This window comes from Oryzias latipes, chromosome 7, assembly GCF_002234675.1.
Source record: "Oryzias latipes chromosome 7, ASM223467v1".
In the NCBI taxonomy this organism is placed as follows: domain Eukaryota; kingdom Metazoa; phylum Chordata; class Actinopteri; order Beloniformes; family Adrianichthyidae; genus Oryzias; species Oryzias latipes.
Window position 1 is genome coordinate 30,027,042 of NC_019865.2, and position 26,047 is coordinate 30,053,088.

At 42.7% G+C, this 26,047-nt stretch overlaps 2 protein-coding genes across 2 annotated transcripts; both read left to right on the forward strand.

The window, feature by feature from the left end:
• The first annotated feature begins 102 nt into the window (after positions 1–102).
• On the forward strand, positions 103–9,330 carry taz (tafazzin). The gene is made up of 11 exons (XM_023957025.1): positions 103–3,398; positions 4,718–4,860; positions 4,944–5,072; positions 5,161–5,206; positions 5,286–5,371; positions 5,441–5,521; positions 5,601–5,642; positions 6,769–6,831; positions 8,045–8,097; positions 8,201–8,278; positions 8,378–9,330. Exons 2-11 carry the CDS (start codon positions 4,752–4,754, stop codon positions 8,477–8,479), a joined length of 789 nt encoding a protein of 262 aa, XP_023812793.1. The 5' UTR covers positions 103–3,398; positions 4,718–4,751; the 3' UTR covers positions 8,480–9,330.
• Positions 9,331–9,754: 424 nt separating this feature from the next.
• On the forward strand, positions 9,755–25,519 carry atp6ap1 (ATPase H+ transporting accessory protein 1). The gene is made up of 11 exons (XM_023957026.1): positions 9,755–9,919; positions 11,503–11,629; positions 12,997–13,071; positions 14,094–14,287; positions 14,568–14,608; positions 14,868–14,953; positions 18,666–18,803; positions 19,305–19,462; positions 22,146–22,196; positions 22,282–22,519; positions 24,792–25,519. Exons 1-11 carry the CDS (start codon positions 9,789–9,791, stop codon positions 24,999–25,001), a joined length of 1,449 nt encoding a protein of 482 aa, XP_023812794.1. The 5' UTR covers positions 9,755–9,788; the 3' UTR covers positions 25,002–25,519.
• The last annotated feature ends 528 nt before the right edge of the window (positions 25,520–26,047 follow it).

Here is a 26,047-nt window from a genome sequence, read left to right on the forward strand (position 1 = left end):
TCAAACGAGAGTCTGTCTGCTCAAATACTCAAGAAACGAAGTTCACTCTGTATAAGAGATCTTTAAAAGATTGATCAGTGTGTGTCCCAGTAAGTAACCTGTTCTGACCGCTGACTGTATACGAGAACTGGAGTGGGAAAACGTGTGACATCAACAAAAACGTCAGTTCAGTCGCCATTTCCCCGCCATACACGCGCCGCCATGTCGCAGACAAACGACGGCAGTAAACAGCGATTGATCTGAGTTGGTCTAAGTCAACATATCTATGGCAACCGCTCTAACCAATCAGGAGTGAGCTTGTTAAAAGTCCACACCCCTACCACTGGAAGTGGGCTCGGGAGAATCTGTCAAACGTGAGATTCCGTACTTTTATTGAGGCATCTGATTGGAAAGTTTATAACTTAAATAACTTGTATTACAGAAAAAATTAGACATTTTGAAGGGTCTAGATCATGCTATTCTTAAGCCTTTTATAGTAAACCATATCCATATATATGATTTATTACCTTTGACACTAAATGATTTTTAGAAATGTAATATTCGTTTTCACAAGCTATTTTCAAACCTGGAAGATGACATGATCTTCGAGGCTCCGCCTTTCTCTCCTTGTGGGTTCCGCCCATTTCATGACATCATCCTAGAGCCGACATCAGCAGCGTGTCTGTGTTTTGCCCACGAAAACAAACATGCAGACTTTTACAAGGATGGATGTTCATATTGTGCATAGAAAAGGAGCTCCATGGAGAAAGTGGGCGTGTGTTATTTTGGGGGCGGGGCTGGCAGTTCAAACTCTTCCTGGAAGGGGCTGTTCCTCACTTTGTGACATCACAATGTGAGAACCTGCTCGTTTTTGTGGATTCGAGGGTCTGGTGCTCAGAGAGCAGGGTTATATAGGAATACTTGGAAATGCATGAATTGATCAAAATACACTTAAAAGCTCAAAAAACAGATATAAACCTGTCCAAATTAATATTAATATAATACTGCATGATATAAACCTTTTAAAATAGTACCGAGCATGTGTCAGAATCCCATTAAAATCCACAGTACAAGATTGTCCCGCATTGAGTCTTTTAGGGGTTAGAGAGGGAAATTGGGACATAGCAAAAATAGTCTAGCTGTCATTCTTAAAGAACTTGTCTATAACATCACATGGTCAGAATAGTTCTACCATCAAATTTGGCTTCTCTCTCCACCATTCTGCACCCATTCTCGTCCACATACGTTATGGGAACTTTCTCCTCTTTGGTCTTCCACAAAAACCCCGAAACTCAAGTTGATCGCTGATCTCCATATCTCCACCTCCATGCTTCTCACTCGGCTCCGTCTGCCTCAGAACCACAAGGGCAGAGCTTTCGGTTTTCTTGATCCTCGACTCCTGGATTCTGTTCTATCAAACATTGGAGGCGTCGGTTCCCTTCCTGTCTCAGAAAAGCTTTTTCTGTCACCTTTCCTCAATGTGTTTGAGTTTAGTCCCCGCTGCCTCCTGTTTTGTTACAGAACTTGTTGATGGTGCACTGCTATACTAGTAAGAAGACCATCAGTGAACTGATGTTCCTGTCTTGGTTTAAAACAGATAGCAGGTAGGAGTAACTTACCAGTGGACATTTAGTGTATCTCCTGTTAACTGGTGAGGTTTTCAAGCACCCTAACCCCTAAACAGTAGACGTTTTGCATCTCACTAGTGAAATATTGGCCTTTTGTGTTCCTGGTTAACTTTTAAATTGTTGCAACTGCTTTTGCACATTATCAGTTAACTGGTAGTGCATACCTACAGTTATGGAACATATGCAATGAATACAGTAAAACCACAATGATCTGCGTTTTGCATGTTTATTCTGTTTCATTGAAGACATTTGTGAAAATGTGGAACCATTGACTGTATTAGAGTCTTATACAGTCATTGGGTTAGCTTAGGTTAGCTAAAACAAATTTAGAGACTATTTAAACATTTAAGACAGTAATTCTTGGAAGTTTGCAATATTTGTTTTTTGTTTTTAAAGGTATTAAAGTCCCACATTGATCGTCTTTTGATCGACCGTCAAAGTTTTCCCACTGGTCTTTTAATCACGATGATGCCATTTTTAGACAAAAACCTGACGTTTTGTATTAGGACAAAGTTTCTGCAGAGCAGCAGGAGTTCACTAGGAATTCACCTCTGAGTTGTGGGTGGGACTGCTGGTGCGGAGCAAGCCCGCTCCCACATCCCGTCGCCCATCTGTTTACATGCTCTAATGCTAGCTTACAGTCCCTCACAACTCCAAGCTAACATTACTGGTGCAACAAAAATGAGGAGCAAAACCCGCATTTTCATTAGGGTATTTTAAAAGGAAATTGGTCAAAAATATTAGAAAAATGTAGTTACGTTGTTTGATTTAAAACTATTAGATAAAAGGTCATAACACTGACCTCCACACACGCCACACACTCTCCGGTAATGAGGGGAGAAAGTGAGGAAGGGATTGAGACCAGTCTCACACGAGCCTGTAAGGGTTAGGATCCCATGTTTCCTCACACCAACCTTTACTTATTCTGTTTTCCATTAAAATTATTATTATTAAAACTCAGGTTATTATTTATCCACAGAACACCTCTGTCACCAACCCATCACTTCCAGAGTAAAAGTCCACACAATTTCAGAACACACTCAAAAAATTACAACAGTTACTCTTTCATACTACAACAAAACAGACCAGATTCTTGGATGTTTATATTTTTGGTTTCCTTTTTTTTCTTTATTTTTAATTGAAGAAAAAAAGTATACAGTCACTATATGATGAACAATATTAGTTTAGACAGAGAGGGCTTTCAAACACTCAAACCAAAACCTGTACATATATTGACTTTTTAATGCTTTTTTTTTTTTGTTTGTTTATTTAAGTCTCTTGTATGGTTAATGGAGGAAACAAAACCACTGTAAAGTGGACAAAAGCAGGTCTCTGGTTTAATACACAAAATCACATTTGTGAATGTAATATTTTTCCCTTATGATTAATGAATTTATTTAAGAATATTATTTTAACTGCTTTATAAAGAAACAATGTTTATCTTTTTTAAAGAAAAGTCCTTGAAGATCAAAATAACGGAACTGCTAAAGTCTTTCCAAAAAGTCTTTGAATGTGAGCTGATCCAGAAGACGTGATGGACTGTCTTGGGCCGGTCCTCCCAAATGGAACATTAATTTATGTCTCTGTTTTGTTTATGTTTACAGTATTTAGCCCGTAAATAGTTGTTTTTAAAGTGTAGCCGCGGCCGGCTCGGATGTGACGCATTACTGTTTCCGGTCTGGGTCGCGCGCAGCCGCTGTAGATCCTCGTCTTTTCTCACTCGCTTGTTCGACCTGGTTCCCTCCACTTTTCAAACGGGGACACTCCGTACGTGCCGGAGAGCAGCCAGAGGTTTGATCCAGCTCTTATTCCCACGTTATTTCCAGCATTTTCACAAGAACTGCAGCAAAAGGAGGCGCCTCGTTGTTGCTGTTTAGCACAGGAGGCCATGGTTGTGTTTTGGATTGAGCTAATCGGGGAACTAATTTGAGTATAATTGCCCCATGTAAAGATGAATAACTTAAGTTTAAACGTTGATCTGTCATTTGTGGTCAATCTGTAATTCCGGGTCTCCACCACCCGTTCGGAGGAACCGTAACGTGCTAGCTAGTTAGCTAGCTAGCTTCAAACTTCAGCTGGCTGCTAAAAACAACTCTGCTGTTATCTGAAGCTGCAAACACAAATCTACAATATGTATAAAAACAACCACATTTTTTATGAAATAAACTTAAGTCTTTGATATCAGATATACTTTTTAAACTGTGGGGGAAAACCCAAGTCCATTTTGAAGGGTAACTTTCTTTTGTAATAACTTTATTTAAAACAACTGTGACAGACAATCCTCTCAAAAGTCACCCGATGACTTAAAGTCCTTTCCAATTCGTCATGGTTTTCAAATCTCATGGGCATATTTGCTAGATTCCTTCATGTATTTATTCTCTTTAAGGTTTAAGGGTAAAAAAAAAGCAGTTTTGACATTGATCAAAGATCAACTCGATCTGAATTTACCATCATACCAAGCCGGGCACGACTGGAACTAAACTCCAAACACCCTTTTCTATATAAACACTTCAACCTCCAGCAGCCAGTGCTCAGATGAAGCCGCTGCTAGCTAAAGTCCACTTTATTAGAATCCAGCATTGACGCATCACTTGCTACAAAAGAACTTTTTTCCTTCATCATCCAAATCAGGGTTGCTGGAGCCAACCACTAAAGTTCAGTTCTGCTGTCCATCACAGGGTTACACAAAGACAAACTCACACCAAGATGAGCATTTAGAAACATCAAAGTATAATTTGGACATTGACTCGAGAAAACATACAAACTCCGCACAGACAGGACCCAGCTGGGATTTGAACCAGGATCTTCTCGCTGTGCTGCAAGAATGCTAACCACTGTGCACGATGTCACCACAAATGAGCTGAATATATAGAAACATAAAAAAGAACCAACATGTTAATTAATTGTGTCATAATTTTAGTTTCATGTTTTTTCTTTGGCTTTACAGGAATTTTACTTTCAGCAAGTCCAAAGTCCTCATCAAGCTTCCTAAGTTTCATAAACCTCTAATAACTAAGTTGTCAGAATTGTCCACATTTTTTATGTCACACTTTTTCTGTACGAGTATGAGATTGGTTTTGGTTTAAAGCCGTTTTGTGGGTCCATTTCAGGAAAATTGTGCATGTCGTTCTCTGGATCGCTGGGATGCCTCTGGAGGTCAGATGGCCATTCCCTCAGCCCCCTCCCCTGGCTTGGAGGATCTCTGGCTCGCTGGTCATGGGCATGGTCGGCTCCTATTCCTACTTTTGGACCAGTGAGTGAAGCTGTGCACGTCTCCGAGACCAGATCTGTGCATGAATGCAAACCAACGCTTCGTTTGTGCTGTTTTTCTTTAAGAGTACATGAACTATTTGACCGTCCATAACCGGGACGTGTTGTTGAACCTGATTGATCACAGGCCCCCCAACACGCCACTCATCACTCTAGCCAATCATCAGTCCTGCATGGATGACCCACACATCTGGGGTAAGGGGAGGGGGGTAGGGGCTCAGCCAGTGATCATTTCTTCTGGACAAACCAGTCAAAGGTGAACGGGTGCACATGTTTCCAACAGGAGTGCTGAAGCTCCGACAGCTGTGGAACTATAACAAGATGCGGTGGTGAGTTTGATCCCAAACACAGGAGCCGAAGCTCTGATTCCTCCTGCTGTAACGATCCCCACCCGTCTGCATGCTGCAGGACTCCAACAGCTTCAGACATCTGCTTCACCAAAGAGCTGCACTCCAGGTTCTTCAGCCGAGGCAAGTGCGTCCCCGTCTGCAGAGGTGAGAGGGTGCCGGCGCTCGCCCCGTCTCTCTGCTGAGCACATGACCTACAGCACCAGTTTTCTCCAGGTGATGGGGTTTACCAGAAGGGTATGGATTTCATTCTGGACAAACTGAACAGAGGTGAATGGGTGCACATTTTCCCAGAAGGTATGTGTTGGGGCTCCTGCTCAGGTTTCAGCATCAACTGTTCTCTTATTTGTTTGGTGTCCTGCCTTGTTTTTTCCAGGTAAAGTCAACATGACGGAGGAATTCATTCGTCTGAAGTGGGGTAGGTGAGATGCTGGAATCAGAAAAGCAAATGCAGAGAACAAACTTAACACTTCAGGCTTTAGTTCCCAGAGGAACTCGACCCCAAGCTAACATTAGACAGTCCAACGGAAATGCAAAACAAAGACGACCATGAATCTATTTGTCTGCAAGTAGATGCATCAAAATAGAGCAGAGCAGAGAGCTTTTGGCCCATCCAGTGTATTTTGTATGTAACAACTACAGTCGTTTTTTTAACAGCATTTTTTTGTCTGCTCCACATTTACAATTATTTAAATTAAAAAATACTCAAAAAAGTCACTTTTAGGGTTATTTTTATTTATATGTCCTATATAGTGAAAAAAATGCAACAAGACAACGTAAAAAACACATTTTTCCATGGAGTAAGACTCCAAAGGAGTACCACAGGGCTTAGTTTTGGGACTTGTTTTGACTTAGTTCTTGAGGTCTTTACATGTACATGCAGGTTCCATGAACCGTAAACGAGGACTGGACTGAGTCTCCTCCCCCCGTGGCGTTCTAAACAGGAGGTACCCGCTGGTTCAAGGAGGCCAAAATCCCATTGACTTCTATAAATAAACAAACAGCTGTTACACAGTCATTCTGTTGGTCAGAAGAACCATTCTGGATCTGACCCCCCCCCCCCCCCCCCCCCCCCCATGTTCTTGATAACCCTCTTTTTTTCTTCTTCTTTTTTTTGTGAAAGTTATTTAAGTTATAAACTGACCAATCGGATACCTGAATAAAAGTAGAATAGATTCTCCTGAGCCTGCTTTCAGTGTTAGGGGTGTGGCCTTCCAACAAGCTCTCTTGTGATTGGAGAGAGTGGTTGCTATAGAGTTTTTGACTCAGACCGACCGGGTCCAGTCACTGCTTACAGACGCTGTCTGGCTCTAACACGCTAAGGGTGTGTCATGGAAAAATGGCGACTGACTGAATCGAGTACATTTGGTTGGAACCAGAAGAAAGTCATTTTCTATGGGAGAGGTCGTAATGACACGGTCCAGTTCTCATTTACAGTCGATGGGAGGCACTGAGAATACGTTTTTTCTGTTCTTGATCTGTTAAGTAAATAATCATTTGAAGATCCATAAACAAAATACCATGTTGTCCTTTTTTTCTGTCAGGCGTGGGTCGACTCATCGCTGAATGTTCTCTCAATCCGGTTATTCTGCCGCTTTGGCATGTTGGTGAGTAATCCAGTGAGACGATATGAAAACAAAATCAAAGCTTCCTCACTGCTCTGGAGTTCTTTTAACCTGATGGACCAACATTTGACACTTGGCTTCCCGCAGCTTTTACAGAAGAACTTTATTCTGTTGGGATTCTATTGATATTCTGATGGCTTCACTTTAGGACACAAATGGGTTTTTTTGGGGGGGGGCATAGATGGACCGATAATCACTTTCAGAACATTATAACGTTGACTGGAGCGAGCTCTAATCAGCTTTCCCGCGTACTTCAGGCTGACCTTCAGTTCATGCCGACCCCTGGCTGCGTGAAGCATTCTCTGCTCTGCATGTGTGGGTTTTCTCCAGTTTCCTCTCGCAGTCCGGAGACATGATTCACAGGCAAATTCATGGATGTAGTTACCCCTCGGTGTGTTTGTTGGTCAGGGGTGGCTCTGCAAAAAACTGAGCCCCACATTCACCCGACAGTCACAGATATAGGCTCCAGCAACCCGTGACCCTTAAAGCAGCCCAACTCTGGTCCGTGGACCGGTACCGGTCCGTGTGTCATTTGGTACCAGGCCGCACAGAAAGAATAAATAACTTGCAATACTTCCATTTTATTTATTTTGGAGTCTGAAAGATGTTTTATTTTGAAAAATTGCCCGATTCTCCGGATGTTCCATCCGTCTATGTCCATGGCGTTCTTCTCGGTCACGTGATAGGATACCGCTAAAATAATTCCAGGAATTATCAAAATGAGTGAAAAGCAAACGTCTTTGGAAAGTTTCTTTGCCAAGTGGAAAACGTCCAACCAGGAGACAGAAGAGGAGCCTTCCACTTCCAAAAAAAGAAAGCTACATTTAATAGACAGTACTTCTTTTTTGCACCATGAGTGAGGGAAGGGGAGAGGATGATGACACCTGTGCGATGTACAATGACATGCGTGTCAAAAGGAAAGTTCAGGGTTTGTCTTGTCGCGTCTCTGTTCCTCCTTCATCGTAGTATTTCTACAGTAATTATCAGCCTACGTTTGAAAGACCGGTCCGTGGCGATGAAAAGGTTGGGGACCACTGGTCTAGATGACCCAACTCCCAATGTTAAAGTGCCTAGGATAGCACAAGGGTTACGTCAGTTAGTATCTTCCTGCTTCTCAACACGACTAAACAAGACTACATTAGAAGCATCAACATGATAAAAACTACATTTGGTCTTTTTTTTTTTTTTTTGTCAGGTTTGAGTGATGTTCTACCGAACGTGACGCCCTACATTCCCCGGACTGGAAAGGTACTTCCACGTGACCAGTGGCTGTGCATACATTCTGTATTTGACCTCTGACCCTGCTTGTAGGGGCGGTTCTGTGGTGGGTAACACCTCTGCTTTCTTGCAGAGAATCACAGTCTTGGTTGGGAGACCGTTCAGCCTTAAGGAGCTGGTGGAATCCCTTCGAGCTGAAAAGAAAAGCCAGGTGAAGTTCTTTCAGTGTCCCACGTAAAACCCGCTGAGGGCAGAGACTCTGTCATTCTGAGGGGCAAAGTAGAAACCCATCTTTGTGGTTTTTCCTCAGATGGAAATGAGGAAGACTTTGACTGACTTCATCCAGGTGGAGTTACAGGAACTGAAAGCCCACGCAGAGACCCTCCATGGACAGATGCAGACCAAATTCTGAGTCCACCTGCCCCCCCCCACACACACACACACACAGGTGATTCCATCATCCTCTGTGGGATGCATGCAACCTCTTTTTTTTTTTTTTTCTTAAATCAGCCAAAGCCGTTGGTGTAAAGCAGCATGTGTGTGCAGCACCGTGACCCCCTCCCACAGATGATTCTGCCCCAGTGTTTTTCAGCTTCATGCCTGTCGGTCCTGGACGGCGCAGTTTGCCAACCTTCAGTGCCTAAGCAGGATTTGGAGCTAAGGAGGGGTTTTTATTAAGATTTTAGTCTTGCTTTGAGCCCACTGATGCACAGCATGTGGGGTTTGATCCCCCGATCTTCAAGACAGATGAAGACTACCTGCAGCTTGGGTTTGATTTTTTTTTTTTAGAGACTGTTGTGCTGGATGAACAGTCTCTGACGGTTTGGGACACCAGCACACGCTCATTTTCTCCATCTCTAACCTTCATGGATGTAAATGTGCAGAAGAAACTTCTGTTGACTGTAAACACGCTCAGGCAGGTAGAAATCCTCAAATCCATTTCCACTTTAATCTTGATGCTTTCACTTCAAATGTTGATTTTCTTCACACTGGATTAAGATCATATTCAGTTATTTGATTTAAAATGATGGCAAAGGATCTCTGCTTACTTGTGACAGGAAGGAAATGCCTTTCTTCAGATAGATTTAAGTTTTTAATCGTCGCCAATCAGGTTTTACAGTTCTGGTTCTTTTTGCCAGAGGGGAAAAACTGTTGTGTTTTTATTTTGGAATCTGTTTGTTTCATTTGAACTCACTACAGTGGTTTGCCATTCTGTCCTTCTCCATGTAAATCCTAATAAAGTATTTAAATTTTTCAAATGCATGAGTTGAGTATTTTTATATATATATTTTTTTATCTGTCTTTAAATGTAGACATGGCTTATTATGGAGGTTACATGTTTATGATGGTGCCTGCAAAGACTGCTTCTAAACATCAATGTGTTTTAACACTGCATTCACATGAAAACTGAGGGGCTCAGGATTTTGAAATGTATTTCAAAGTTTTAAACAAATAATATATTAGATTTATCTGCTCTTTTCAAAGTACAATTACAATCTGTCCATTATTCATTGACTACTTATTCAAGTACCGGAAAACCGGTAAATTAAAGAAAATAAAAGTGGAAAATTCTGCACCATGCAGTTTATATTTGTATAGTCATAGTTCTTTTTAAACCAAATATTAGTTGGCTGATGATGACGAGCCCCCGCGCGCCTGAGCACGCCTCACTCCTTGTCACGTGACTCTTGACGTCACGGCAGCCTTCAGGGACCGTGAAGATGGCGTCGTCAGGGTCAGTGGTTCTCCGCAGCATCCCTGCGGTCTACGCCGTGCTCCTCGCCCTGTCGGCCTCGCTGCACCCGGGCGGCTGCAGCGAGCAGGTCCCGCTGATCATGTGGAGCAGTGAGGGGTGAGTGGGGCTCCGCTCGGGTTTTTTTTTCGAGCTATGGCGGCGAAAAGGACGAGCGCGAAAAGCCAGGCTGTCCGCTTCTTCACGGTGCAGGGAGTCCAGCCACATCCCAAAGAACAATCCCCGTTCTGCCATTTAGCCCTGGAAAACTCTTCAAATTATCGTTTAATTCAAATCTTTCGCTGAGACGGTTAAATATTAATTTTCTATCCATTTAATGAATTTAATGAGTTTGACTCACTGTTTTGCATTAAGTATTGCAAGGGTTTAGTGAAAACTGAGTTCTTCTGTCATTGAGATAAATATCTGCCTGTCAGGAGAACATGCAGGTTCATTAAACCTCACAGACCGTGCTTTGACAGCTCAATGTTATGGCAAGCAAAAAGGATCAAAATACCATAAAACAACGCTGAAAACGAACATCGTATTTTTAAGCATGTTTTAAATATTGCATTACATTATAAAAAAAACCTGGTCTGTTACGTGTGATATTTATGCTACCACTTTGCACAAACACGTTCTACGTAGCAAATAGAAATATTAAATATTTGCTTTCAAAAAGTATTTTTGGGTTTGCTACACAAAAGTTTTCACATGCGTTTGTGTCTCATCTCGCTTTCTCCCATCTTTGAGTGTTGCACAGGTGTTTTGGAAACAGATTAACAGCAGATATAAGCAGAAAATGCTGGCTCACCAAAGCAGACTTCATGTATTCAGCAGTAGAAGCATTTTTAACTTTTGTGATCATTTTCACTGCATCTTATTTGTAAGAACTAACGGAAAAAATGTTAATTACCAAAAAATAGTTCACATCCAAATCTTAATCATAATAACATGTAACTGCTTTGGACATTTTAAACACGCTGGTTGCTAAAATATCGGGGTACTAATCATATACCAGACTCTTACCAATACACACCCCTAGTAAGTAACCCGCTTTTCTTTAAATGTGCTTCTTAAAAACTCAGTTTTTCCTGGTGTTTTATGATCCTCTTTGCTTGCCATACAAAACTTTCTGTATTTACTAACACTTCTTGAGGGAGCTGTATGGTTCATGAGACATGATATGCAAACAGGTAAAGCAAAGATCCGGTCAACCAATCAGAAAACAGAATGTATGCATCTACTCTGGCTAAAACATAGTTCATGTCATCAACCTAGCTGAAGGCGTTTGGAAGTGTAGAGGTTCTGTTAGAGGAGAAGAATTCTCTTCCTTACTGTGACTTTGAGGCCCTGATGCACTGTCAGCAGGGGTGTGGTCTGTTGCCTCATGGAGACATCCTGCTGTGAAGGGACACATTGACACTCTTGGTTTAATGGGAGACCTCCAGACAGAATAAGGTTTTCCCTTTTTGATCATTTTCTCTCAAAGAACTCTCCAGTTCAACCACAGATCTACCCGCAGAAGGTGTAGACCGACCTTCCATACCACCTTACCACTAGCTTACAGCCACGGAACCCAGCTATGGTTTTTGAGAGTTCTTTACTGTGACTTTTTGGGTGGTTAATTTCAGTTTTGACTGGTTCAACGTACATAGCTGATGCTAATCATCTATCCAACATCTTCTCTGCATGTCCTCCAGAATCTTCTGGCCTCAGGCGTCTCCTCCCACTGCAGGCCACATTGTGGGGCAGCAGCAGCTGACTTCCTATCTGCAGAAGGCTCTGGACGTGGGTCCACGAAATGTGGTGCTGTTCCTTCAAGACAAGGTAAAGGAATCATTTCTCTGTTTCTGATCTGGGCTCAAAGACCTGCTCACCTGTCTGTCAATGAGGTTCTGTAGCTACTTATGCAAACTGTGAACAGCAGTCAGGTCATTAGGGAGGATTTTAGACTCTGGTTTTAGGGTTGGGCGATGTCCCTTAAATTGGCAGTTGACGATGTTTGCAGTAAACTATCGTCGGCTTTTTTTAATTTTTCGTTCTTATATAATTGCTATTCGTTATTTTACTTTATTACTTAATTTATTTTATTACCCAACTAATGACTCATCCGCGATGATCCAGTATAAACTGAGGGAAGTGACTTTAACAAAAAAGTAACAAACAAAATAGAAAAGAAGTAGTCCGCTCCCGCACTTGATTAGTCAAGTGACCGGTAGAGTGCGGATTTACAGCTTTGTGTTTGATGGGGGGGGGGGGGGGGGTGCTTTGTTACATGAGCGCTATGTGTGGGAGATTTAGGACTGCGGTCCGTTCCGCAGCTCTAGGTGAACAAGCTACCGAACTCAGAACCGGGTCTAAAAGTGTGTGTCTGAGCAGAAATCGGACTTCCAGCACACACAGCGGCTTTGTTTGGGGCAGTGCGTTAGCTTTTCAAAGCAGAAATGTCGCTCAGTCCTTAGAAACCGTTCAAACAATCACCTGGATTTGTGTTTTCAGTCGTGTCCCGACAAAATAAAGGCTGATGTTGTTCCCACATGTTTACATGCAGCCAAGATGCAGATTGCAGAATTTCCCACATGGATTTCATGCTCATCAAAGGCTAAATGTTGTTAGCCTGTGTTAGCATACTGCTAGCCCTGCCTTCTTCCAGCTCCATTCTTCAACAGAAAAAGCACAGACCACACGGATTAAAAAATAAAATGATGAGCAAACATGCGCTTCATAATAACCGTAACTTTAATAAAAGCACATTTAGAAGATCATCTTGTATATTACCGAGCTGGCAGATATCTATGTATGTAGCCGCTCGGCGGAACTCATTTCCTCTTCCGGTATTTCAAACACTACTGCGCATGTGCGAATGATTTATTCCTACCGAAAGTGTGACCCATGTGAACGTTTGTTATAATAGGAAAAGGTTTTTCTGGTTCCATGTACACGGTTGAATTCTAATCCGACCATTGATCCGATCAAGATATTTTGCACATGTAACCGCGTCTTATGGTGTCGACTCGCAGCATGGTGGGGGCGTGGCATCACGATGGTGTCTCTCCATCGTGAGGTCAGTCACCAATCACGATGGACGAAGGTATCGTCCATCGGCACAACCCTATTTGGTTCAGGTTTAAAATTAACTAAAACAGATTTCAGCCCCTAGATTGATAATCCCTGTGATGTTGTTTGTTCTGTAGATGAGCATGGAAGACTTCACCAAATATGGAGGAGTTTTTGGAAACAAGCAGGACAGCGTTTTCCCAAGTCTGGAGGTAAGGAAGCTGGTGGCCTACGGACCCCAGCAAACATCTAAACCCTCAAACACCAGACATGTCGCTCTTTGACATTCCTTTACTGTCCAGCCGTTTACGGCATCAACATGGATCAGCTGCTTCTGGCGGTGGCGTTGCACCAATGTGAATATATTTCAACCCTACATAGCATAACTTGTAGAAGAGAATCTGCTGGAAGTTCGGTAATAGCATAAACAGTTGGAAGAGTCACTGGAGCTAAAGCGGCGGTGTTGATTGCATTGTTTAGGAAACCAGCACTGTAATAAAATTCTGTCCGTCTCTAAAGCAGATTTTGGTTTTCTGGGGCCAAACTTTACTTCCACCTTTTTAGAGTTGAAAGGTGGAAAAAGTGGGGGGTAATCCAGCTTTAGTCTGCATCCTTTAACCCCTAAAGGGTCTATATCGTGCTTTTCTTAAGCCTTTCAGAGTCAACAATATCCATATAAATGATCATATGTTACCTCTGACACACTATAGAATACAGTTTTTCAATGAAATATGAGTTATTTTTGCAGCTAATTTTCCTCCCAAAAGTAAGACGACTCGATCTCTGTGGCTCCGCCTTTCTCTCCTTGCGGGTGCCGCCCATTTCATGACATCATCCTAGAGTCACCCTCAGCAGCGTGTCTGTGTTTCTCCCACAAAAACAAACATCTGAACTTTTCCAAAGATGGATCCGCATATTGTTCATAGAAAGGGAAAGCGTTTAACTGATCACCACTAGCTCCATGGAGAAAGTGGGCGTGTGTGTTAGTCTGGGGGCGGAGCTAGCAGCACAGACTCTTCCTGGAAGGGGCGGTTCCTCACTTTGTGATGTCACAATGTGAGAACCTGCTCGTTTTCGTGGGTTGGGAGGGGCTGGTGCTCAGAGAGCAGGTGTACCTGGATCAGTTTATAAAACTTTTTTTTATCTTTTAAAAATCTTTTACAAAAGTATCGAATGTGTCGGTATTGGTATCTACCTATCTAACTCAATTTGTTGTGTGTCTGTCCCGTGGCAGGGGGCTCTGAGGGCCGCCGTGTCCCCTCTGGTGTTGCCGGCTGTGTCTTGGCCTGCTTCTAATGCAGTCATCAGTCAGCTGCAGGATCAGTTGGAGACCTCTGCTCTGTACATGGACCCCGAGACCCTGAGCCAGCTAAGGCTCAACGCCTCCTCTCCTGCTCTGCTAGTGTTTCGCCTGCCCTACAGCGCCGGGTAGGTCCCCCGCCAGACCTGAGGACAGCAACATTAAGATCTTTAGAAGTAAATTGACGTTGCACATTTACATTTCTCCCACTGATGTGTAATGAGATTAATAACAAAGATTTCTTTGAGTTTCTACACTAAACTTAAACAGCGATCGTGTTTATTAGCTAAGCAATAGTTCATTCTTAGAATGACAAAGGAAAAAGTTCAAATAAAAGTCAAACACAAGCACTAAACAAATAAAAGCACTTCCTCACGGTTTTGTTGGCTCTGTCTGTCTCTGCCATAGTGCGGATTTGATGTCAACTAAGGACATTCTCAGTGAAAACGGTGAGTCGTAACATCTTTTCATTTGACACCATTATAATGATGAGGGAAGTAAAAATGCTGCACAGCAAAGGGTGGAAGACCAGTTGAGAATGTTGTTTCTGTTTTTCCTGAATTGAAATAATAACTGATGTCAGATGATGTTGAGGTTCCTCCTAATGTTCTGACCGGTCATGGAACATGGGTTAGGTGGGTGGTTGGTTGGTTGGTTGGTGCGGTTCAGATGGAATGACGGGGGTTTTTGTTTTTGCCCCTCCCTCAGATGCAGTGATGGGTCAGGTGCTGAACATCATGAAAACCCAGTCTGTCCCATACACAGCTCTGTACACCGGCCTGCAGCCCTCCAGGGTGAGGCTTTCACTCCATCTTCAGCAATTCATCACACGTATGAAGTGATGTTTGTGCCTCCACAATGAAAGCAAAAGTCACAGATTTCCTAAATGGCCAACAAAATGTTGACTTTTAAAAACAAAACTTTCTAAATAGCACACAGTTTGTGACACAGATGTTTTCAGACACGCCGTCTGTAACCTCACTTTTTGCTCCATATCTGCTTTTGCGTGCTCAGCTCTGAGCTACCAAACGGCCAATCACAGACAAGAGGGTTCATGCTGATTGGTTTAGATTCTGTCCAATGGAGTCTCCATGTTTACCCAACACGGTGTCTGCAACGCTTTGCCTCACTGGCTGAAGAAATAGTCATTTCAAATCATTTTAAACAGAAGTCGTACATTTTTCTTTTAGCACTGATTCCATTTTAGTCAGATTCGTGAAAATGTTGCTGAGGATCTCCTGAAACTGTGAAATTCACCATGTAAAGTTTATCTGCTGACATTACGCTAAATCAACAGGCCAGAGGGGTATTCCAGAAAGCAGGTTATGCTAGCTCCCACGGTAAGTTTGAGGCTAAGGAAGTTGATAACCTCAGTTTTCGGTTCCAAAGACAGAGGTATGTTTCAGGGTATGTCAAGTTGCCATAGCAACTCATGCTCTGAACATAACCTGGTCTGGAGCAGGTTTAGTTGAAGGTTAGTTTGTTTTCAGAGAGGTGAAGCAGCATGCCGTGTCCATTTGAAGATGATTTAGTGCAGGGGTCGGGAACCTATGGCTCGCGAGCCATATATGGCTCTTTTGATGGTCACATGTGGCTCGCAGACAAATCTTTAATTAGTTTTTTTTTTCATTAGACCAGTCCTTCTCGGGCGCCATGCGATGCCAGAGGCGCGCAGTAGTAGCAGTGCTTAGAGAGAGAAATCTGCGCCAGCGCTATCAGTTACTATTATCTATTATTTCACAGAGTTTGTACCAGCTGGAAACCTGTGAACTGCCGTGCCTAAAACTGCGCGCTCCCGTCTCTGAGAAAGAGCGCGCAGATGCGGGGACGGGATGTGTGAGGGAGAAAGCAGAGGGTGGGGGTGAGGGGTTGTGGGGACCGGCAGCAGGTGAATCGCGCACGTTTAAAGTCTCAACGCCTGAACAAAGCAAAAACTCACCACGTATCAACCAGACTAGACCATCAGCAAAACTACCATGAGAAATACTCATCATTTATTAGCAACAGAATAACAATGTTATTAAAAAGAATCCACAGACTTATTGTACTTTAAAAGTGTTGAATTACATCAAATGCACACATTCATTTGTATATTTAGTTTTAAACATATTGTCGCGGACTGAGTTGGATGGCTGTTGGGCCGCGTTAAAAGTTCTGGAGTTCATTGAACGCGTCAAGCAGAGATCTGATTGGCCCTCAGTTCTGTCGCTCAGCCTGTTGTTAGGTAGTTTGGACCAATGGGGTTCAGCTGTGGGCCGAATAAGGGAAATGGGAGGGCTGCAGCGGGAGCAGGGGAATATAAAGTTGGGAGAAGCGCTCTCGTCTCGGCGGGAGAGATTCAGGAGTTGCTGAATTAATTGAACGGCGTTTGTTGCGGTCTGCAGTAATCGGAATAAAGAACTTTAAAAGAGGTTAAGTCTCCGTGCCTCAGTGTGGGGAAGGGACACTACATTATTGTATGGCTCTTTCGAAATTACATTTCAGAATATGTGGCATTTATGGCTCTCTTGGCCAAAAAGGTTCCCGACCCCTGATTTAGTGGATGAAGAAGCTCAGATAATACTTTTTCCACCGTGAGAGGATGATAAGACCACGTATGGATGTTGGAAAAATAAACTTTTTTAATTTCATCTAACCTAATTATTTGCTTCAGTTAAGATAATTAAAAATCTTTCTTTTGTTAAGTCAGTTTAAAAATAACACGTAGTTTTCAGACAGTCATTTTACTTTCATTTAAATTAATTCAATTAAGTAGGTGTAGCGTTGGTCCTGCTGTTAGATCGGCACCGCAAGGAATTATGGGAAACCATTCCTTTTGCCTGTCTGGACGGATTTGGGTTTAAGTGTGGGTTTTTTGACCAAATGTGTTAAGTTGTTCAGCTGTTTTACTGTGTTTTGCAGAGTTATTTTGTCCTACTTTGCTCAAGTCTCTGCACCATGAGTGAGAGGATGATGAGTTTATATAGCACCCCTACGGTCAATTGGTATATTAACAATGTCGGATAATTCCTAAATGAATGAACGCTGTAAGCACATTCTCTTTTGTTCTTTTTATTGTTATAAAAATGAGCATATCTGCCGGCTCAAACTTGGACATATGAGAGTTCAAGAATTATAATTCACTACGATGGAAAAAATATACTTGAATTGGAGTAATATGACATTTAGTTAAATAAATATGTAAATTTGAGTTGTATTAACAACTGAGTTTTATAGACGTAAGAAATCAGGTTGAATAAATTTAACTCAATTATGTGATACCAATAGAAGTAATTCATTTAAGTTGGCAAAATTGGATAAGTGATAAATATATATATATATATATATATTTACATATATCAGAAACTCGTGCGTTTACTTTGTCTGTTCTTCTACTACAAGCAGAAACTGTTTCTTTTGATGATGCAGCCGTGTTACTTTTTTTTTTTTTCTCTCTATTTCTCCACGCGTTTCCATGGTGACGCCAGAAATCTGCGATCCATTGAGAATGTCTTTATGTACCTGCCGTGCACGTGCATTAACCCAGGGTTACCAAGTCGAGCGCAATTACGCCAACTCATACCCGGTCTTTTGGAACAGACATACCCAGAGTAAGCAAGTTCAGGCGGACTTCAGCCAGAGTTCAGGCTTAAAGTCAGGGTAGTTTAAACATGCTTCCTGGAAAACCCCCCAGGATGATCTATTGATCCTCCAGAGCAAAATATTGATAAACTGTTTGACCTTCTCTAAGCTCTGATTTTTATTAAAATACACTTAAAGCACATTTTATTTTATGCTTCACAACAATGTTTTCAGTTTCTGTCCAGACGGGCAAAGAGACAAATATTTTTGCATAATTTTCTTTCATTATTGGTTACAAATGACATCCTGGATTTAGTTTAATGGCAGTAGTTAGTAGAGAAAATCATGATGGCTCACCAAAGTAGACTTAATGTATCAGCAGAAACAAAAAAGTCATTTTTGACTTTTATTGTTATTTATTTCATTTCAGTAAATTTGCTTCAGCAGATTATCTTGTGTTTCACACTGTGTCTTATTTTCGTATTTTTTGGCTTTGCTGCTCCTTCTGGGTTTTACTCGGAGAGAAACGGGCCAGAACGCTAGTCGAACAGAACCGATACAGAGTCCAGTGTCTGCTCCAAGCACAGTCAATGCGAGGCACTGGATAGGATAGAACCTAGACCCATCAGCACGGTTGGCTGTTTGATGGCACATTTTTCACGCTGAGCTCAGAATGGAGAACGCAAAAACAGAGATGGAGAGAAAGCGAGATTCAAGACTTGTCTGAAAACAGTTGTGTTGCAAACGCAAGAATGTATATTGAATTGATAGCAAAAATTTCATATACACTATTCAGAAAGTTTTGCTTTAGAAACCAAACATTTGGTTTTCAATTTCCGAAATTTTGATTTTTCAAATTTGTGACTGTAGTTTTCAGTGTAGTGACACAATAACGTCACAGATGTGTCTTCATGCTTTGATTTCACGCTTTTGCTTTTGCGGCAGGAGGTGGTGTCTTTCTCCGTGGAGGCGGGGCCGGGGGGAGGACGCTCTCTGCTCCAGGCCAGGGGCGGCTACAGGGAGAGGGAGAGACAAAGCCGGATCAGGGAAAGAGCTGGAGTCTACCGTCCTGTGGAGTTCAAGGTCGGTCCCACACATTTCAACGGCTGTTCTGAAAATGTCTGACATGAAAGCTGCTGATGGATCTGACAAACCTTCATGATTCTTTCAGTCTTCTATGACTTTAAAACCTCACAAGGACAAGACAGAAAGAGTATTGAGTGAATTTGGTTTAGTTTATGTCTCAATTATATATTCTTCGGTCACTTAACCTTAATTCCTTTTCTTTTCATTTTGCTGTTAGTGATATTTAATCTTGACTCACATTTCTTCCCAAAGTGCCTTGAGTCTGAGAATAAATCTATAATTCAGCACAAACATTATTATCAGTAAGGAGCAGTTTGAGTTAGAAAATCACTCTCTATTAAACACTCTAGGCTCACTGTCCTTTTTCCTTTTCTTTGGTCTCATCGTTTTCACAGGTAGGTTTACTGCTGTTATTATCATCAATACCATCAGTCTGTTTGTTTTTTCCAATCTGAACCCTTTGCTTGTCTGCTGCCCCTGTTACTACTTGTTTCTCAGGAAGAGGAGAAGACCTGCATCCTGCTATGGGCCAAAGGCCTTTCGGTGAGCATCCTTCGAGGTGGACGCTGGGAGGAGCACGACCTGACTCCATCCACCTTTGGTGAAGGTGCAAATGTTCCAATCAATGGCTCCAGCTGTGACAAAAACAAAGCAAGGTACAGTGTCTCCTAAAGCATTTACTTCCACAGGATTTTCTCAGGAAGTGATTTGCAGCGAAGCTGAAACTTCTTCCAACGATAGATTTGTGCGGCTTGTTGTTTGCATTTTTTGGAAAGTTGTTTATTTTCCTGCCATCTATTGATTGATTCACTGAGAGACAACGAGCGTTAAAAACTGTTTGGAAAAGTTGTCCATCCATTCATCTTCTTCATCCAGGATGGGGTAAGTGGGGCAGCAGTCTAAGCAAAGATGCCCAGACTTCCCTCTCCCGGCCACTTCCTCCAGCTCCTCTGGGGGACTCCGAGGCGTCCCCAGGCCAGCCGAGAGTTGGAGTCTCTCTAGTGTGTCCTGGGTCTTTCCCAGGTCTCCACCTAGTGGAAAATGCCCGTGACACCTCCCCAGGGAGGCGTCCAGGAGGCATTGATACCAGATTCCGGGCCACCTCAACTGTCTCCTCTGGATGTGGAGGAGCAGCAGCTCTACTCCAAGCTGTCTCTGGGTGACGAGCTTTCCCCCCCATCTCTAAGGGAGCGTCCACTGACCCCATGAAGGAAGCTCTTTGCACCCTGAACTACTGTTCAGTCCGTAAGCCAAAGCCAGAGTCAGAGATCTGTCCCCCCCCCGAGCCGAAGGTGAAGAGACACAACCCCATGTGCAACTCCAGAATGGTACAGTGTCCAACCCCTCTGGAGGGGCTGAGTCTTGGAGCCCATTTATATCTAGCCGGTACCTCTCAACCTCCTGCACAAATTCAGGCTCAGTCCCTCCCAGGAAGGTGACGTTCCATGTCCTAAAAGTCAGGTTCCATGACCAGGGTTTGGGCCATTTAGGCACTCGCTTTCGACCGTCACCCAAACCACATTGCACTGGCCCCTTTAGAGCCCTCCTGCAGGTGGTGGGCCCACGGGAGAGTGATCCCACGTGGTTCCTACCAGCTGGACCCGACCTGCGATCACTCGTGATCTTGAATCACGATAAGGTGGTTTATGGAGACGTGTTTGCTTTAAAATGGGAGGACTCTCAGTATTTCACTGTTATGTCCATTCAACTCAGTTTATACATAAAACACTTAGTGAATAAAGAGGGACATAAACATCAGCATGGACATTCATTAGTTACATTGGCTAGACATGTATGTATTCATGTATAGATCCATACCTTGCATGATGAACACCCCACAGCAGTGGTCTCCAACCTTTTTCAGGTTAATGTCAGACAATATTTTCACGGACCGATCTGAACGGGGACAAAGTTTGCGTTACTTTTTTTTGCTTTAAACTCAAACTTTTTGATGTATATTTTAACATTGAAGTGGATGCCAACAACCAGATGTTAACCTTAAGGTGTGACGGATAAATAAAGCAACGTCAAATTGGTATTTTCTAAATGTGCTAATAAACGCAAATCCATCGTGTCTGCATCTTTAGTATCTGGGTGTGTTCAACATTCGAGATTCAGTCTCCGCATATCAGACAGAACGACCTTTGCTACGTGAATAACAGTCTCAGTAAATCCATATTTGGAGGAAAACTCCTGGTTTTGTCTGTAAACAGCAGCTTTATGTTTCTCTGAAGCCAAAGTCTCTTCTTCAGTTTCCTCACTGACTCTTTGCTCCCTAAAGAAATGCGTTTTATGATTTGGTTTGCATTAGCTTCTTAGCTCTGGGCTTTTAAACGTAGCGGTCTGAGCAGCAGCTGAGAGTCACGTGACAGACGGATGTGGGGAACAGAATAGTTTTCCAAAATAAAACTTCATTTGGTGTCAGAAAATAACCAAAACAGAAACAATCAAAGTTAGCGTATGTTTCTTTTTTTTTTTCTGTCTGCGGCCCGGTACCAAGTCGCCCACAGATTGGTACCAGTCCGCGGCCCGCGGGTTGGGGACCACAGAACAAACAGGACTCTGAATGGCCGTCTGCCTTGCAAAATAAACTCGTAACACATAAAGAACCGTACCTTTGCCCAGACAAATTGAATTTTCAGTAAGTCAAAAGACTGAATAGTTTAAATCAAACAATGTGATTTCCTGGATTCACATTCTGAGAAACGTTACAGGTTAAACTCTGCTTTTTTTAAAGGAAAACTTGCAGAATCGATAATTAACAAATACTTTTTTACCCTTACGTCTGTATAACGTGTATATATATACACACTAAGGTTCTCCTAGTCGTTTACAGAAGTTTGAATGGAACTGATCAGAATTCCTATTAGTTTGTGACCCTCCCAGAACCCTCAGGTCTGCTGGTGGTCCCAAAGGTCAGAACTAAAACCCACAGCAAGGCCTCATTTCAGCACCGTGGGCCTCACTGCCTGAGGCTGTGTGTTGGATTTGATGTATTTTTACTATGTTTGCTACTTTAACTGTTATTTTCTATCTTCCTATCATCTATTTTATTATGAAAGGTACTTTGAGATGTTTTGTAGCAGGAATGGGGCTCTACAAATAAAGTTGAATTTGAATTCAAATATATTTTGTCTTTATAATTACAAGAAGATCAAATCGTCTTTATTATATTAGTGACCAAAATTTCCCATGGAAGGATTTTCCTTGAAATCCTGGTCAGCAGAAGAGGACGGTTAACCCTAAACTTTTAGTGAAAGACCAAATCTCCAGCAGAACCAGACTCCATATTGGATCAGAATTTTGAAGTTTTACCTAAACGATCTTGTGTTTTCACAGGCTGGTCCTAAACTATAAGGGGGTCCTTGGCCACCGTAACTTTAAGCTTATGTAAGTCAATGTGACAAATCTCTCTTCATGTTTGCAGTAGTTGATGCTAAAAGCCAATCATTTCTTTGTCTTTGGGAATTTCCAGCTTTGCTATGAGCCAGCGCCACTACAAGGTGTCTTCCCGCCGCTGGTTTACTCTCGACTCTGTGGAGCTGGAGTACGATGGGACCAAAGCGACGTTCAACGGAAGCCGTGAAATTTATGCTCCTGCTGAGTATTCCTTCCGCTGTCAGTCTGTCACCAGCGACCGTTGGCCCCTGCTCGTCCCACGATCTGCCAAAGACCCGGCCAATCAGTGGAAAGTCTCTTTTGAGGACTTTCAGGTGAGTCATCTTTAGATAGACCAGTCAGCAAAGGAAACCTAGTCATTTATTGCCAGTAGTATTGACAGACATTTTCATTGTAAATTAATTTAAAAATATCTGGCACCAAACAGCCTACAACTGGACAATGGCAAGTTAAAAGGGGGAGGCATCCCCCAGGTTTGTTCTCTTTGAATTCCACTTCAGAATGGGGGTCACAGGAAAGTGACTGTCTAGACCAGGGGTCGGGAACCTTTTTGGCCAAGAGAGCCATAAACGTCACATATTTTTAAATGTAATTTCGAAAGAGCCATACAATAATGTAGTGTCCCTGTCCCACACTGAGGCACGGAGACTTAACCTCTTTTAAGGTTCTTTATTCTGGTTACTGCAGACCACAACATACGCTGTATAATTAATTCAGCAACTCCTTATTCTCTCCCGCCGAGACGAGAGCGCTTCTACCAACTTTATATTCCCCCCTCCCGCTCCAGCCCTCCCATTTCCCTTATTCGGCCCATAGCTGAACCCCATTGGTCCAAACTACCTAACAACAGGCTGAGCGACAGAACTGAGGGCCAATCAGAACTCTGCTTGATGCGTTCAATGAACTCCAGAACTTATAACACGGCCCAACAGCCAAGTTAAACCCAGTCCGCGACAATTTGTTTAAAACTAGATATACAAGTGAATGTGTGCATTTGATGTAATTTCAACATTTTTAAAGTACTATAAGTCTTTGGATTCTTTTTAATAACATTGTTAAGCTGTTGCTAATAAATGATGAGTATTTCTCGTGGTAGTTTTGCTGATTGTTGATCCGTGGTGAGTTTCTGCTTCATGCAGGCGTTGATACTTTAAACGTGATCGTAGGTCTGAATGTTCTTTAGATGTGAGACAGACTGCTCACATGCAGACGGGGAGCCAAACACACACTCACACGCTGCAGTGAGTGACGGGCAGCGGGTTTTACGTTTTTACAATCCCTGCGCGATTCACCTTCTGCCGGTCCCCACAACACCTCACCCCCACCCTCTGCTTTCTCCCTCACACATCCCGTCCCCGCATCTGCGCGCTCTTTCTCAGAGACGGGAGCGCGCAGTTTTAGGCACGTCAATTCAAAGGTTTCCGGCTGGTACAAACTCTGTGAAATAATAGATAATAGTAACTTATAGCGCTGGCGTAGTTTTTTCTCTCTAAGCACCGCTACTACTGCGCGCCTCTGGCATCGCCCAGCGCCCGAGAAGGACTGGTCCAATGAAAAAAAAGTATAATTAAAGATTTGTCTGCGAGCCACATGTGACCATCAAAAGAGCCATATATGGCTCGCGAGCCATAGGTTCCCGATCCCTGGTCTAAACCAAAGCCATAGTAGGCTTCCTCCAGTGAGCAGACTGACGTCCTCTGGAGTCCAAACAGCTTTCCTGAGGACCAGCATCGGCTGCGGGGGCAGCACAGACTGCAGTTTTATCTGCTGAATTAATGTTCCACCCTGACTGTCTTTTGATCTGTTCCCACAGCGTTCCCAGTGGTCTTTTCATCATAATTATGCCGGTTTTAGACCAAATTCAAAAACCTGAGTCGTTTTCTAGGACATTGTTTCTGCAGAGTGGCAAGAGTTCATTAGAAATTCACTTCTGAGTTGTGGGCGGGAATATATACATGGAGCAACCCCGCCCCCACTTCCTTTCTGAAACATTACTGGGGCAACAAAAATGGCAGCAGAATTGTAGCCCTCTAGTCATACAGTTTAGATCCAGATTCCAGCTCAGACGAGGAAAACAAAGATGAACATGGATCTACTTGTCTGACAGTGGATCATCAGAAAAAGGGGCGGAGCAGGAAGACTCTGCGCCCCCCCCCCCCCCCCCCCCCCCAGCGTAGTCTTTGTCACAATTAGCCCCTTTGTTTAAATGTCATTCTTCTATCTACTCGAGATTCAATGATTCAATGAATAAAGAAATGTATAGAAATTCAGTTTTAATCTTGATTTTCTTCATCTATGTTGTCCATTATCACAAGAACATGATAAAAACACCAAAAACATGGGTCTTTATAAACACTACAACACTTTCAATCATGATTCAACTCCAGAGAAGAAGGTTCAGTAAAAGTGAAATAAAATAAAACCACCGTAACTCTCTCTCAGCTTTGTGATTTGGCCATTTTAAAAAAAATGTATGTGCTTTTATTTGCCTGCATGAATTAACCTGCAGTTAACCTGCAGCAATTTGAGATGAAATGTTTTAGGAGAAATGAAGATATTTTGTTGTTGTTTTTTTCTCCTGTACAGATACAGGGCTTTAACCTGAGCGGCAGTGAGTTCTCGTATGCCAGCGACTGTGCAGGCTTCTTCTCCGCTGGTATCTGGATGGGTCTGATGACCAGTCTTCTCATGGTGCTGGTGCTGACCTACGGCCTGCACATGATCATGCAGCTGAACACCATGGACCGCTTCGATGATCCCAAGGGACCGGCCATTTCTGTGCCGCAGACAGAGTAGCACACGTTTGGGCTGGGCTTCCTCCATCGTTCTTCCTAAGAAGCCCCCCCCCCCCCCCCCCCCCCCACATTCCTCACCCCCCCTGATGTACTTGATGTGAAACATATTTATTAGTGGTGGTTTTTGAGTTTACAATGTACACACTGTATGTGCAGTTAAAGTATGACAGACTTGTTTTGAGATGGTTCCAGGTTTTCTGCTAAATTATTTTTATTTTAGGCAATATTTGGTCTCTGGAAGGACTTGATTTACTGACGACATGCATAGACCACGGGAATAGTCCTCCTCATAGTCATTTCATCCGTGTATAAAGCAAGAAAGGGAAATATACTGGGTAGACCGTAATTTATATGAAACAGAGGTTATTTATTGTTGAATGTGATGTCATTTGTCTGAGTTAGTGTTTCCAGTGTGAATTTGATACAGAGCTGTGAAAAAAGGAATGCACTTTCACCTTCATCGAGCTTCATTATTGTTTTATTGTTGCTGTGAGTTCAATAAACCATTTGTGAGATGAATATTTGTCTGTTTCTCTCTTTCACTTATCAATTATTTTAGTTGCAGACAATTATTTTTCTGTTGTTTTTTTATGGTGAAAGTTAAGAAAAAGAAACAAATCTTCTAAATGTGATCTTTTTATTTCAGTTTTTTTTTTGTTCTTTCAGTTTGAGTACTGATGTCAAATTTTTTTGAAGAGTTCCTCACTGAGGAAACCTGACATGGAAGCACAGATCTGCCAGCAAGTTTCTCCACTACATAAGAAGTTTCAATTGCCCTGCTCATCGGGGAACATCCTGCATTTATTCAACCCAGCGCTGCTAAGCCATTGATGACGTCACTGTCAGCTTTTAGTGCCGTCACTGTCAGCCATTGATGACGTCGCTGTCAGCTTTTAGTGCCGTCACTGACAGCCTTTGATGATGTCACTGTCAGCCATTGATGATGTCACTGTCAGCTTTAAGTGACATCACTGTCAGCCATTGATGACGTCACTGTCAGCTTTTAGTGACGTCACTGTCAGCCATAGATGACGTCACTGACAGTCT

Bases quoted from the DNA above. Each gene is read 5' to 3' on its own strand.
- taz (XM_023957025.1), top strand. From the start codon at position 4,752: ATGCCTCTGGAGGTCAGATGGCCATTCCCTCAGCCCCCTCCCCTGGCT. The intron at 5,073-5,160 runs GTAAGGGGAGGG...TGTTTCCAACAG, and splicing joins GGATGACCCACACATCTGGG to GAGTGCTGAAGCTCCGACAG. The intron at 6,832-8,044 runs GTGAGTAATCCA...TTTTTTTGTCAG, and splicing joins TCTGCCGCTTTGGCATGTTG to GTTTGAGTGATGTTCTACCG.
- atp6ap1 (XM_023957026.1), top strand. From the start codon at position 9,789: ATGGCGTCGTCAGGGTCAGTGGTTCTCCGCAGCATCCCTGCGGTCTAC. The intron at 11,630-12,996 runs GTAAAGGAATCA...TTTGTTCTGTAG, and splicing joins TGCTGTTCCTTCAAGACAAG to ATGAGCATGGAAGACTTCAC. The intron at 18,804-19,304 runs GTCGGTCCCACA...CTTGTTTCTCAG, and splicing joins ACCGTCCTGTGGAGTTCAAG to GAAGAGGAGAAGACCTGCAT.